Genomic DNA, 12,698 nt, shown 5'->3' with positions numbered 1-12,698 from the left:
CACACACACACACACACACACACACACACACACACACACACACACACACACACATGACCACAGTCTCAGGCAACTGAAACCACCCTGCGACTCAGCATCTCCGCTATAAGGTGAGTAGCAACTTTCATTTTCATAATATTGTTACGTTCCATCGTGGATCTGCCATTGCTTGACTTTCATGGGATAATTGACGCCTGTCTTCAAGTATGAGACAAATCATGTTTTTCAGAATTTCTGTGATGCTCTCCCATAAGCCAGAGAAATTTGTGAATATTCATGCTGCGCTTCTTTGAAATATTCTATAACCCCTGCTAGTCCTGTTTGGTACTGGTCCCACACACATGAGCCAACATCTAAGATCAGACACTGAAGTGTTCTGTAAACAGTGTCCTTTATGTGCTGACTACATTTTCCCATTACTCTGCCAATGAAGTGAGTGTACCAATGGCTTTATCTATAACCAGTTCATATCCATACAAACTGTTACTCACTTATATTTGTATGCATTCACTTATTCCAACTGTTTCTCATTGACGTTTTAATCAAAGGATATTACATTTTTTTCATTATGTAAAGTGCACAGTTTTAGACTTCTGAAAATTTAAAGCAATTTGACAAACTTTGGATCACTTGTAAATCTTATCAAGATCAGCTTGAATATTTGTGCAGCTTTCGACATGTACTACTTCATTATGGATAGCGTCATGATCTGCAAAAAGTCTGAGGTTAATATTGCCTGCTAGGTCATTAATATACAGCATGAATAGCAAAGTTTCCAATAAACTTCCCAGAAGCTTGCCTGAAGTTATTTCTGTTTTGAATATATGCAGTTGAAGATAAGGCAAGAACACTTTCTTCATTCATGACCCAAAATAATTGTGAACAGCACCATAGGAGATGTGATAAAAAATTAATGGGAATTTCTGTTTTTCTTAAAGAATCTTTATTTATCCATTAGCATCAACTTTGTCCCCTTCAAATTCCTGGTCCCCTTCAGATATAATACACTAGTGCAAGTGATTGGAAAAATCTTGGAAGCACACCTGGAACTCGTTTCATTACTGTGTTCAGCACCTTCAGTGATTCTGTTTTTCTCTCATTAATGGTGACAAAATGATGTCCTTTTATGGTTCCTTCAGCTTTTGGAATGGAAAGAAATTGCAGAAGGCCATGTCCAGTCAGTATGGTGGCTGAGACAACCTAATGGTTTTTGTTTTTGCCAAAATATCACAAACAAGCAGTTAAGTGTGAGCAGGAGAGGTGTGTTCACTATTATTTTTCCTTTATTGCCTTAGATTAAAACACGTTCAGTCACAGAAGTATATCAGTACGAATGGTCCAGTAATAAATTACAGGTTATGTGAAAGAAGGAAACAATTAACAGGAATTTCCATTGATGGCATTTTAACATTGACTTAATATACTTTTCCCTTTAATTTTATATGCACATGAAGGATTCCAGAAAATGTTTTGTTTATTACTATTAAACACTTGTTCTGCAGAAGAAATTGGAGTGTCAAGCAGGTACTACATTAAATCTTTTAAACAAAGAAATATTACTCCTTGTGCCTTTGTATTATTGAGTATTTTGAGCCCCAGAATTTTTTACCTCCTTAAAACTCCTAGCTCCTCATTTCAGAAACAAGGGTTTTCTAGCTCTGTAAACAGCAGTAATACAGATCATTTTGTTAGATGGCAAGTGATAAATTTGCTGATTTATAAGTATTTTGTCAGGTATTATTGAAGGTCTACTGTTGTATGTACTAGTTTTGAGTGCTTGGTGCTTCTGTTGTTTTAGTCTTGGCTTGTTAATTTCTTTACACATTGGTTTTATTCAACAGCTATTGCCTTGTGACATTCAAAGCAGCTGTACAAGAATTGTTATCACTTGATCCTGCTGCCCTACAGCCCCGAAGTGAAAAAGTTGTTCGTGAAATGGGCCTTGAAGATTTGTTCAAGGTAACGCCCCTAGTGATATTAGATCTTAATTACAATAAGATAATAACTTGTGTGTCTTTGCGTGCACATAATACATTAAAAGCATTATCTGTTCTTGCCTTTTGTAGTGCACACATCTTTTAAATGTTCAACAGCATTTCTTATGCATAAAACATACACAACATTCCACTGAATCAAGGAAGTTGAAAAAAAGAGAAGTAGTAAAATGGAATTGAGGAAACATTCTTTGTCAATATTGCAATTAATACCAACAATTATACCCTACTATATTGTTATTTTAGCTGTCTTTCACATGGCTATTTATATTTTTTTGTAACACCAAAATCCTTCTATGTCTCTTTGTTGTCTTCATCATAATTAGCATTGTAAACAGTGTTTGTTCTATGTGAGCTGTTATTCCTCTCTAGTCAGTGATAACAGTCTTATACAGCATGTTCTCAGTACAACACCTTTTGATGTTGAACTGTCTTTTCTCACTTTTTCTTGAATATAATGGTTGTCTTGTGCTGGGATTCTGAATTAATTTCATTTTCCTTTCACTATAAAATATTAGTGTATTTTGTTTGTTGTCTTCTCTCCCAGCCCGTACTCTCTTTAGGCACTGAAAAACTACTGTACTGGCTATTTGATTGTACTGTCTTATGTACTAGTATTGTAATGAAAATATGTGCAAATTTAAGGAACACAATTTTTTAAATTTGAGACTCCAGTTAATGATTATTGACTTGCATCACTAACGAACTTCAAAGTTACTCTCCTTTTATAAAGCATTGCTGTAATAATAGCATTTGAATATTGTGAATATGGAAGATTATGCAAAGTATTGTTGTTTAACTTTTTTGAAAAATGTGATACAGGTTACCAGTGAAATTGATAGCAATCATCGCCATAAAGATGGAAAAACCAGTGGCCCTGTGTCACCATTGGATAGGCAACGTGAGCGTGTGACTGCTATGATTGAAGCTTCAACCAGAGAGCTACGAGAAATTATGCCATCGTCAGGTGAGACATTTAATTTTTTGCAGGTGTTGACATCATAAGTCATTGGTGGCATAGTCCATATCATTTTAGGCAGGCTAGGAAAAAGTCTTATCTTCATGGTCTCGGATGTTATTGAATTTACCGTATGTTAAAATGAAGGACTAATTAAGGAACAAGTATTTTTCTGTGTTCTCCAAAAAAATTTCTGCTCCGAGATACAGCCCTCCGAAGATGACCACTGCGCATACCAATGTGAAGAAGTGAATTTTGGAAAAAAATTTCAAGTGCTGTATTTCTGGAACAGTTGTAGATATTTTGTTGGGTTTTTTATTTGTAATATAATTGCTTTATGATTACAAAAAAATTCTCCATTTGGCCTTATCTGTTGAAGTTCTTTTACAATAGCATTCTGAACTTTTTTTATAATTTATGGAATTTTTTTTTTTTTTTTTTTTTTTTTTTTTTTTCCAAAAATGCCAGTCCATAAAATTTTGATGTTTTTTCTGTTGATTAGTACCATATAGTTCTACATTCTCTGAAAAGGAGAGTTTCCACTTTTAGGTTGAACAGGTTTTATAAACAATTGAAATTTTTGCCATACGTAAAACCTGTTTTATTACCATATTATCACACAACAGGCTCATAAAAATCAAAACTTAACCTTAACATAATTTTAGTTTTGAGAGATGAGCAAGAGACTCATTTTTCAAGCATTTTAAACAGTTCTAAAATGTATGTGAAAGGTCAAAAGACTTAAAGATTTCAATTTAAACAACTTCTGTGCACTTTGTTTTGTACCTAAATTAGCCAGTCAATGAAGTAAAAAGGTGTTCCACTGTTTCAGTGTCTTCCTTTAATATAGAGTGATGCCTTCCTGTTGAACCAGTAGGAACTGGAGCACTTAACAATCTTCAAAACATTGTGAACAAGGGACTGATGACCATCGCAGTCTGGTCACTTTAATCCCACAAACCAACCAACCATTGTGAACAGGAAGTGAGCCCTGATGGCGTTGTTGCTGTCCTTCAGCTGGAAACCTATATCCAGCAGCTGGTCCATGTGGTAGCATTACTTTCACTACAGTTTCGTTTAACTCATAACTGGTGTATATAATATCTGCAATCCACCATTCACAATCATACACACGTCACCAACATTCCCCTTCTCAGGTTGTGAATCTGAATATTATCCTGCTGTTTCTGAGGTGTTGGCCGAACAAATGAAATTTCATTTTTCGTGTTCTTTAAAGTGCGTGCAATATGAATCCACCATCAATTTGGGCCCAAAAATGTGTCTACTGAATTCCTTTCACAGGAGTAGTTTGGACGATTCTTCTTTTTACTGCTCACAGAATTCTTCGATTTCGTCTTTGGACAAAAGAATGAGGTCTGTGGATGTGTAAGATTTCACAACTCTCATAAAATCCTCAGCATTCTGATTCACAGCCATATTTGGCCTGGAAAGATTATATTTTCTACCATGGTGCATCAGTAGGCCTCCTGCACCATCACAAAGTCCCTTCCTGTGACCAGTAACACTTTATACCCAGTCAGTTGGCACAAGCAACTTACTCAATTCAAACAGCTGGTAACGATTTTTAAAAATGACTAGGAACACCATCAGAAATAATGTTAATCTTCTCTGCTCCTGTTTGCAGTTGAAGAATTTTGTGCATTGCTAGCAAAGCATGTCTCAGTCATGTCCTGTGTCATCACTTATAACTGCAAACACTTGTGGTCTTGTTTTGAAAATATGTCAATCCTGTAAAAACTGAAACCTGATCATTACTCCAATGATACACTTGTACTTCTTGTGGGGGAATTACAGACAAGTTCTCAGCAAAATCACAGTGAAGCACTAAACATAGTTCTTCAGCCTGTATGAACCCTTTCACTTGTACAATGTGCTGCCCGCTGTGACCGAGCGGTTCTAGGTGCTTCAGTCCGGAACCACGCTGCTGCTACGGTCGCAGGTTCGAATCCTGTCTCAGGCATGGATGTGTGTGATGTCCATAGGTTAGTTAGGTTTAATAAGTTCTAAGTCTATGGGACTGATGACCTCAGATGTTAAGTCCCATAGTGCTTAGAGTCATTTGAACCATTTCTGCAATGTGTTGTTGTTGCAATTTTGTAAGATGCTGGTGTGTTACTGCTTTCACTGGCCATTTTCCAAGTTCATCAATGAAACTGTCAAAGGCAACAATTTTCTTAATTTGTTTATTTTCCTCCCATGTCGCATATGTAATTTCTGCAAAGATATCTGCTACGTCTTCCAGGCCTAGTGTCTGTAAAGACCGTCCTCCCTTTCCAGGGCAGTCACCACATTCTTGAAACAAACAAGTCTCTCACTTTACGTCACAGACTGCTAATGACTTCACACACCCAACCTAGCTGTCTTATGTCATGTGTTCCAGTAAGTTCTTCAATGTTACCACACAAAGTTCAAAATTCACGCAGTATGCACATAAGCAGACATCTCTAGGTGGGTGCGGAACTACCCACTTAGGTCGTAGTGCATAAAATTTTGATCTTCCAATATGTGAAGTTGTATAGTTGCTCTTATAAATAGCAAAAGTTTCTTTAATACTGTGAGTCATGAACTTCTTCTCTTTCACAACTTTTTGACCTTCATCTGTTACAGTTATAGTGTCTTTTTGTTGGCACACTGGCAGGAACAGTCCCATTTATCTTCCAGATAAAATGTCTGCACCATTTGAACTTGAGCTGCTTCTACAGGATGACCGTAATAGGACTCTGGTCTTCCAAAGACTCCTTTTACAGACCTCACATTTCTTGATTTGTCTACCATGTACTTTTATACTGACGGAACGTGGTTCAAAATTGTGTAGCTTTGAAAATGTCTCTGGAATAATAGCTAAAACTTGCACCTTTTTGCTGTAGGATGCACAATATTCAACAGCTGAATCGATATTTGTGAAAAAATCCTGGCAAGAGGTGCAAGAGTGCTTTGGTTCATTTTCTTCTGAATATGGAATTTCTACATTGAAGAGTGTGGTCAGTTTTGCTGTAGTGTATTCATCCTTAGCTTTAGTAATTTCTCTGCACTTTCTTGATGCATAGAGCTTATGGCTCGACTTCTCTGACCACAGTTTCTTAACAGTACTAACACCTACCTCGTAGTTGACTAATTCAGGGTATTTAATTCCTCTATTGATACAAAGTTTGCACCATGGGAGGCTTTACCTTGTTCAGATACTATCATTGTTGTTGTTGTTGTACTGTCAAAATGTTTAGAACACAAAAAGTCATTATTCTGTCAAAACATTTAGAACACAAAAAGTCGTCAGTGGAAACATCTTCATCTTAAAACAGAGGCTTCAAATGAGAACACTTATTTCCAATTTTGTTTGTTTGTCTTATATATCTCTCTTTTATGGATATAGAAATAGTCAGCACACTTCACTCGCCTGTGGCCCCAATCAGAAGACCTTTCAAACAGTCCTTTTCACAACATACACTGCAACTGTGTTAACTGGTAAATTCCTCATGAAAACACAGAACCCACTGGATGGTCTCAGATGTCTTAGAAGCCTCTTCACTAAACAAATTAGTACTGAACAACTGCAGTACATAAACCTGCAATGAACAACCATGACAAAGAAACTACAGCAAAGTGTTAGAAATATCTGCAACAAAGAAATTTGTTGTAAACAACTTCTGTGAAAACATACATTACCCTGTAAAAAGTTAAAAAAATTATTTTTAAAAATAAAACCTGTCCAACTTAAAAATGAAAGCTCTCGTTCACAGAGAACATAGTACAACATGGTACTAATCAATAGAAAAAAATCTTACTTTTCTGGATTGGCAGTTTTGAAAAAAAAAATTTTTTTCTGTAAATTATTAAAAAAATTCAAAAGGCAACAGTAAAATAACTTTGACAGATATGTCCAAATGTAGGATACCATTGTAATCATAAAGCAATTATCTTTCAAATAAAAGAACTGTAACTAGATATCTTGAACTGTTACAGAGATACATCATTTTAAAAAATTTTCTGAAATTCATGTCTTCGAAACAGTGTTCACAGTGTCACCTTTGGAGGCCTGTATCTCAGGGCAGGATTTATTTATTTATTTATTTATTTTTTGTTGAGAAATCAAAAAAGTACATGTTTCTTACATATTCCTGAATTTTAACACATGCTAAATTCAATAACATCCAAGACTATGAAGGTAACGCCCCTGCTTGAAGTGATACAGATTATGCCAATTTTTTAGTAGTAGGTTCTTGATACTGTTATCTTGCAAATGGTAGTGTTACTTAGTTATGGTCTCACATCAAAGATTAGTGTCTAGTGAATGCTAATGTTGATTCACTGTGCATTATAACATAGAGCTTGCCAAACGCTATTCATTTTTGGATTTGTTGGAATGTTATTGGGAAACAAGAGCTTACTGAAAGTGCACGGCATCAGCAATTTGAGTATTCAATTATATGTAGGATGATGCAGTAGATGATGTGCATGAGGAAGAGGTAAAGGGGTAGAGTGCCTTTATTGGTTCATGTCAGGCTGTTCTTAACAAGATGTAAAGTTTTTTTTCCATTGTAGTAAGTGAAATAACCTGACAGGTAGTAAATATTGGACATATCAATTATAAGACCAGAACAGTTTAATGAAATCAACATATGTGATGCTCAAAAGTTTAAACAGTTTGACAGGCCTGTTTACAGTTAAAGGATCGTCAGGCATTTGCACCTTGTCATTATCACATTGTCTGATATACAGAGCCTTTTTATATAAAGAAGATAACATTTATTAAATTTGTTCAGGAAAGTGATATGATGTCATTCCATATGAACCAATATTGTTATTTGATAGTACAGTAGTAATACATATGATGCCACAGTAATCACGTGGAGCATGTCAATCATTTCAGTTGCTTAGGATATGTAGAATAACAGCAAGAAAGTAAGACGAACATTATATTTAATATTTTTATCAGAGGCAACTAGTTGGTGCCCCCCTGGTAGTCCTAATAGGGTAACCTTCGTAATTTGGGAGTCTTCTTTTCGGTAAAAAGAGAAAAGCCCTGGCACACAGCTGGATGATCACTCAGTAGCTTCTAAAAGCCATTTGTGCATGTTTCCTTTAGACCATGGAGTGCATGACTGTGCCCACTTGTCACTGGAGAGATAGTGTAAACACTATAACTCAGTTCTCGGTTTCCAACATTACCTCCCTTTTTCAGACTACAAAGGTTTCCTCTCTCTCTCTCTCTCTCTCTCTCTCTCTCTCTGTGTGTGTGTGTGTGTGTGTGTGTGTGTGTGTGTGTGTGTGTGTGTGTTTTCACCTCCCTCCCCTCTCCTCCTCTCCATATCTGCTATTATTACACATTTTGTTAAAAACTAGGAGTGTTGCATAGTGCCTTCTGTGAAATCAGAGGTAGTAAGTAATTATTGTTTCCTTAATCTCTCTTCAGCTCTTCTTTTTTGTTCTGCTTTGTCTTCTGGGCAGATGTGTAATAGCTTTGTTGTGTACTTCCATCTGGATGGTGTGTTACACAAAAGTTCATTTTTGCCTAAATATGTTTTTGTGATGGTAAAAATACTGGTAAGTATGAACTGGTGCTCTCTCAGTGTTTCATCAGAAAAAATTTCCCATATTCTTTTCATTCTTACATTTGTGTGAAATAAATTCTTCACTGTCTTTCTTTGTTGCAGGGTCATGCTGAAGTCACAGTATGGTTATAAACTTATCAGAAATGATGATCAGGTTTTGTTAAAAACTGAGGTAGTCTGTATTGTCATCCCGTCCAAGAATGTAAACATTTCCAAATGCATAGCATAGTTGTATTGTTGAACATTTTCTTTTTATGATTTATATTATGTACAATATAAGAAATCTGTGCAGGGAACATTTTTCTAGTCCATTAGCAGTAAGCTGAGATATTACTTCATGTTGGCTCATAAATATAGTCTAGCTGCCTTCCTAAGATGTGATTCACAATACTTGTCATACACATTGGTGTGTGAGAAAGGAAATATAGAACTAAACAATATCATGCAAACATTAGTCTTCACTTTTAGAAAGCAGTGGTAGTGACACACACAGTGAGGAATTCCTGCTTGGAATTATCATCCCTTCTGGGGTTCATATATTACTAACAGTCATACATAGAAGTGACTTTGTTGTATGTAAAGAAATCTTAATGGTAAAGAACATTGATGGAAAGTAATTTTAGTAAAGTATGTTGCTATGATTATGACAGCAGATATATTTTCTACAATAATTGTGTTATAAACAAACAAAGGGCTACTGAATGATCATTTATATTTCCAGTTTCAAGTTCACATAATTATTATTATTTTTGTTTTCCATGTTCATTTGCTCATATCCTCATATGCTGTTGCACCTATAAGATGGGTGCAGTTAAGTGAAATTATTGTATGCACTAATGTCAGTGTTTTGCAGCTTAATTGAACTGAGAAAGATGAGAAAATAAATAAATTTAAGTGGCTCTGATGTTAAAAAGTCTTAGATTTTGTATTTTATTGTATATGAACATTTATATAGTGGCATTTCATTTAGTATAATGTAATTTAAATTTTACATTGCATGCCCTTTGCTATTCATCATCATGACATTTCCCTTCGATCAGTTATTTTAAAGGCTGTGAGCTATTGCTGTAGTATTACCTGATTAATGTGCCATTTCATTTTATTATTGTCATACATACTAATTGTCCAGTGTAGTTCCTTTGTGTATTGCAAGTATTAACAGGGTCATAATACAATGTTATTTGATGTTTCCAGAACTGTTGATTTACACTAAAATGTGCATGTTGTATTTTCTGCATTGTGTGTTGAACTTCAGAGCATGGTACTCTCCATATACTTTTTGCCAGTTTTGTATCTACATTCACGTTCCCGGTATGCCATTTTATCATAAGTTATGTGATGATAAACTCCAGTTTCAAATGTATTGTCACCTTAGTATGAAAATGTTGTATGTGCATCAAAAGAAACTTAAAATATTTTTAGAGTCACTTTTACTGAAATGTCTTGTCAATTTTTGCTATGTAATAAAGGCTGTTTCATAGATACTGTATGACATTGTTCCTATGTTTTAATTTAGTGTAATTCATTAACTTCACATTTCATTGCATTTGTTCAGTTCATTATTCTAAAAGTGAAAAAATTCACAGAAATTGGAATTATTTGAGTATTTTGTGCCTGATAGCAATGAAGGTGACATACAGATTAGTGAAAAAAATGCAAAAGAGAGAGATAGAGAGAGTGAGAGTGAGAGAGTGGGGGGGGGGGGGGGGGGGGGGGCAGGCTTTTGCGCCCTTTAATTCAAGGGATGCTATACAAGATGTCCATCACTAGACTAGGCTCATCATGTCATATGGAATGGCATCCAATTCCTGTCAAATTGTGTGTTTCAGTTGGTCAATAGTGCAGGGGCAATGAATTTATACCCTTGATTTGAGCTAACCTCAAAGGGCGAGTCTGTGACAACTACTCGGAGAGCTTTTCGATTGCACTTTTTACTTGGGTCCAAAAGCCCAAGCTCAGCAGCATGGAGGTTATTGAATGGATGCTCTTACCATTGCTACATTTTCAGAGGCTCTGGTAGGCTGATGTCACACAAACTGTTTCCATTTCAGTGTGGATCCAGTACTGCCAAAGTTGTTGACCAGCAGCGATATTGTGTTCTGAACAAGTCATGTTTACCAGAGGGTTTATTTATTTATTTTATTTACACATCAAATTCTGTAGGACCAAATTGAGGAGCAAATCTCCAATGTCTTGGAACATGTCAGTACATGAAATTACAACATAAAAGTAATAACAGATAAAAATAAATGTTCATGAACCATAAAAAAGTCAGTCCATAAGTTTAACTAAATGCAATCAACAATACAATAAGAATCAACTTAATTTTTCTAGGAACTCCTCGACAGAATAGAAGGAGTGACCCATGAGGAAACCCTTCAGTTTCGATTTGAAAGTGCATTGATTACTGCTAAGATTTTTGAATTCGAGTGGTAGCTTATTGAAAATGGATGCAGCAGTATACTGCACATCTTTTTGCACAAGAGTTAAGGAAGTCCAATCCAAATGCAGGTTTGATTTCTGCCGAGTATTAACCGAGTGAAAGCTGCTTATTCTTGGGAATAAACCAATATTGTTAACAAGAAATGACAGTAAGGAATATATATATAATGAGAGGCCAATGTCAAAATACCCAGACTCATGAACAGTGGTCGACAAGATACACATACCAATAATTCTTTATTGCCTAATCTTCAGGCAGAGGGTAGTACTAAAAAAATGTACAAGACTTTCTTTTGAAAGACTAGCTTAGGGATGTTGCATCAGAGAAAGTGCTCACTAATTGCAAATACATTTTTAAGAGGAACAAATTAATAAAAAAGAATCTTCTGCAAAAATAATTTATATAGCTTGAGAGTTTTAATGTAGGACTCCTCAGTGTATACTTATTCCGGTATTTATTTCAAATATCAGCTGGTATTTAACTAGTGATTAGTAATTATCTTTGATGTTCTTGAATCTGGTGAAGTGCAAGCTAATTAGTGATCTGTTACTGCCATCAATATGTTAGTATAAATGATGATGTAGTGAAATTCCAAGAAAATAAAAGGTGGTAGGGCTGGCAACATCAAGGCTTCGATCCCAATTTGTCATGGATGAGTCTTTCATGATGGAAAAAATGACATTTCGGTGTTGTTGTATACAATTAACTTGGTAGCAGAAGTCAAAGACAGGAGAAGATCCACATCATTGTTAAGCCTGATGTATGTATTGCCTGTTACTGTACACACAGAACTTATTTAACTTGAAATAAACAGATTTCACCAGACTGATACAGTCTTTTATGGACACACCAAAACCTTAATTTGTTGAAATGTTGATTTCTGTGATCTACTGTTCTGTAATGACACATAGTTATTATTCCTGCTGTATTTGGCAATTACTGGATATTCCAGCTACAGAACTTTAAGCGCTTATAAATAAATGTTTCCATTCTTCAAGTGAAGAACATATGTTCACTTTCAACCATTATTATCCTTATTGTGCATAGATGGCTTTCTTGACCCTCCGTGAGTGCACCATAAGTGACACTATTGAAATGTGCAGTGTGCCTCGAATTTTCCCAGTAGTTACAGATGTTGCTCAGATCTAATAAACACATGGAAATGATTTGTAAAGGGTTTGGATTTAAGCATACAATAATTTAATACAAAAAATACAAGCCCATTTTAACTTGGGTATGCCAAATGTTAATTTTAGTACTGCTGTACAACCCTGTGTTCGTTGGTTTGAGTTAACATTGAACTTGACATGACAGGAAGAACTGTATCTTAGGTTCTGTTTGAAAAACTGTTTTTTCCCCACATTGTAGGTGAGCACAGCAATTATGTTTATGTATATGCATGAGGGTCTAAACAACGCGACTTGATCACCTGCTACATCATCTTTCCAGCTGTGTCCTCAAGATTTCTTTACCAGGTGATAATACTGTTTACGATGCACAGTTATTGGTGGTCTTAAGGGGAATAGAGGATATCAGCCACCCTCAAGCTATAACATTCCTTACTTTGTTAGACTTAGCAGACAAGCAAGTGAAGACCCTTCAGGATTCTGTTTTTCATCCTCAGAGCATGTATATGGAGGTGTCCTTCTGCAGGTTGCAAGTAAGTGAGGCAACTGAAAAAGCAAGTAGGAATACCTGCACAGGTTGCACTTGCAAAATGTACCATCCTCTTA

General features: G+C 35.6%; 1 protein-coding gene across 1 annotated transcript in view; it reads left to right on the top strand.

The window, feature by feature from the left end:
* The window catches only part of LOC124546006 (ankyrin repeat domain-containing protein 27-like), a 98,479-nt gene extending 88,471 nt beyond the window's left edge, over positions 1-10,008 (top strand). The window contains exons 10-12 of the mRNA XM_047124977.1: positions 1,842-1,959; positions 2,817-2,961; positions 8,625-10,008. Of these exons, the coding sequence (XP_046980933.1) occupies positions 1,842-1,959; positions 2,817-2,961; positions 8,625-8,635 (274 nt within the window). The 3' untranslated portion in view covers positions 8,636-10,008. The remainder of the gene's footprint in view (positions 1-1,841; positions 1,960-2,816; positions 2,962-8,624) is intronic.
* The last annotated feature ends 2,690 nt before the right edge of the window (positions 10,009-12,698 follow it).

The sequence above is a fragment of the Schistocerca americana genome, chromosome 8, assembly GCF_021461395.2.
Source record: "Schistocerca americana isolate TAMUIC-IGC-003095 chromosome 8, iqSchAmer2.1, whole genome shotgun sequence".
In the NCBI taxonomy this organism is placed as follows: domain Eukaryota; kingdom Metazoa; phylum Arthropoda; class Insecta; order Orthoptera; family Acrididae; genus Schistocerca; species Schistocerca americana.
The sequence above is the reverse complement of the archived record's forward strand: the minus strand, read 5'-3'. Positions and strand labels throughout refer to the sequence as shown.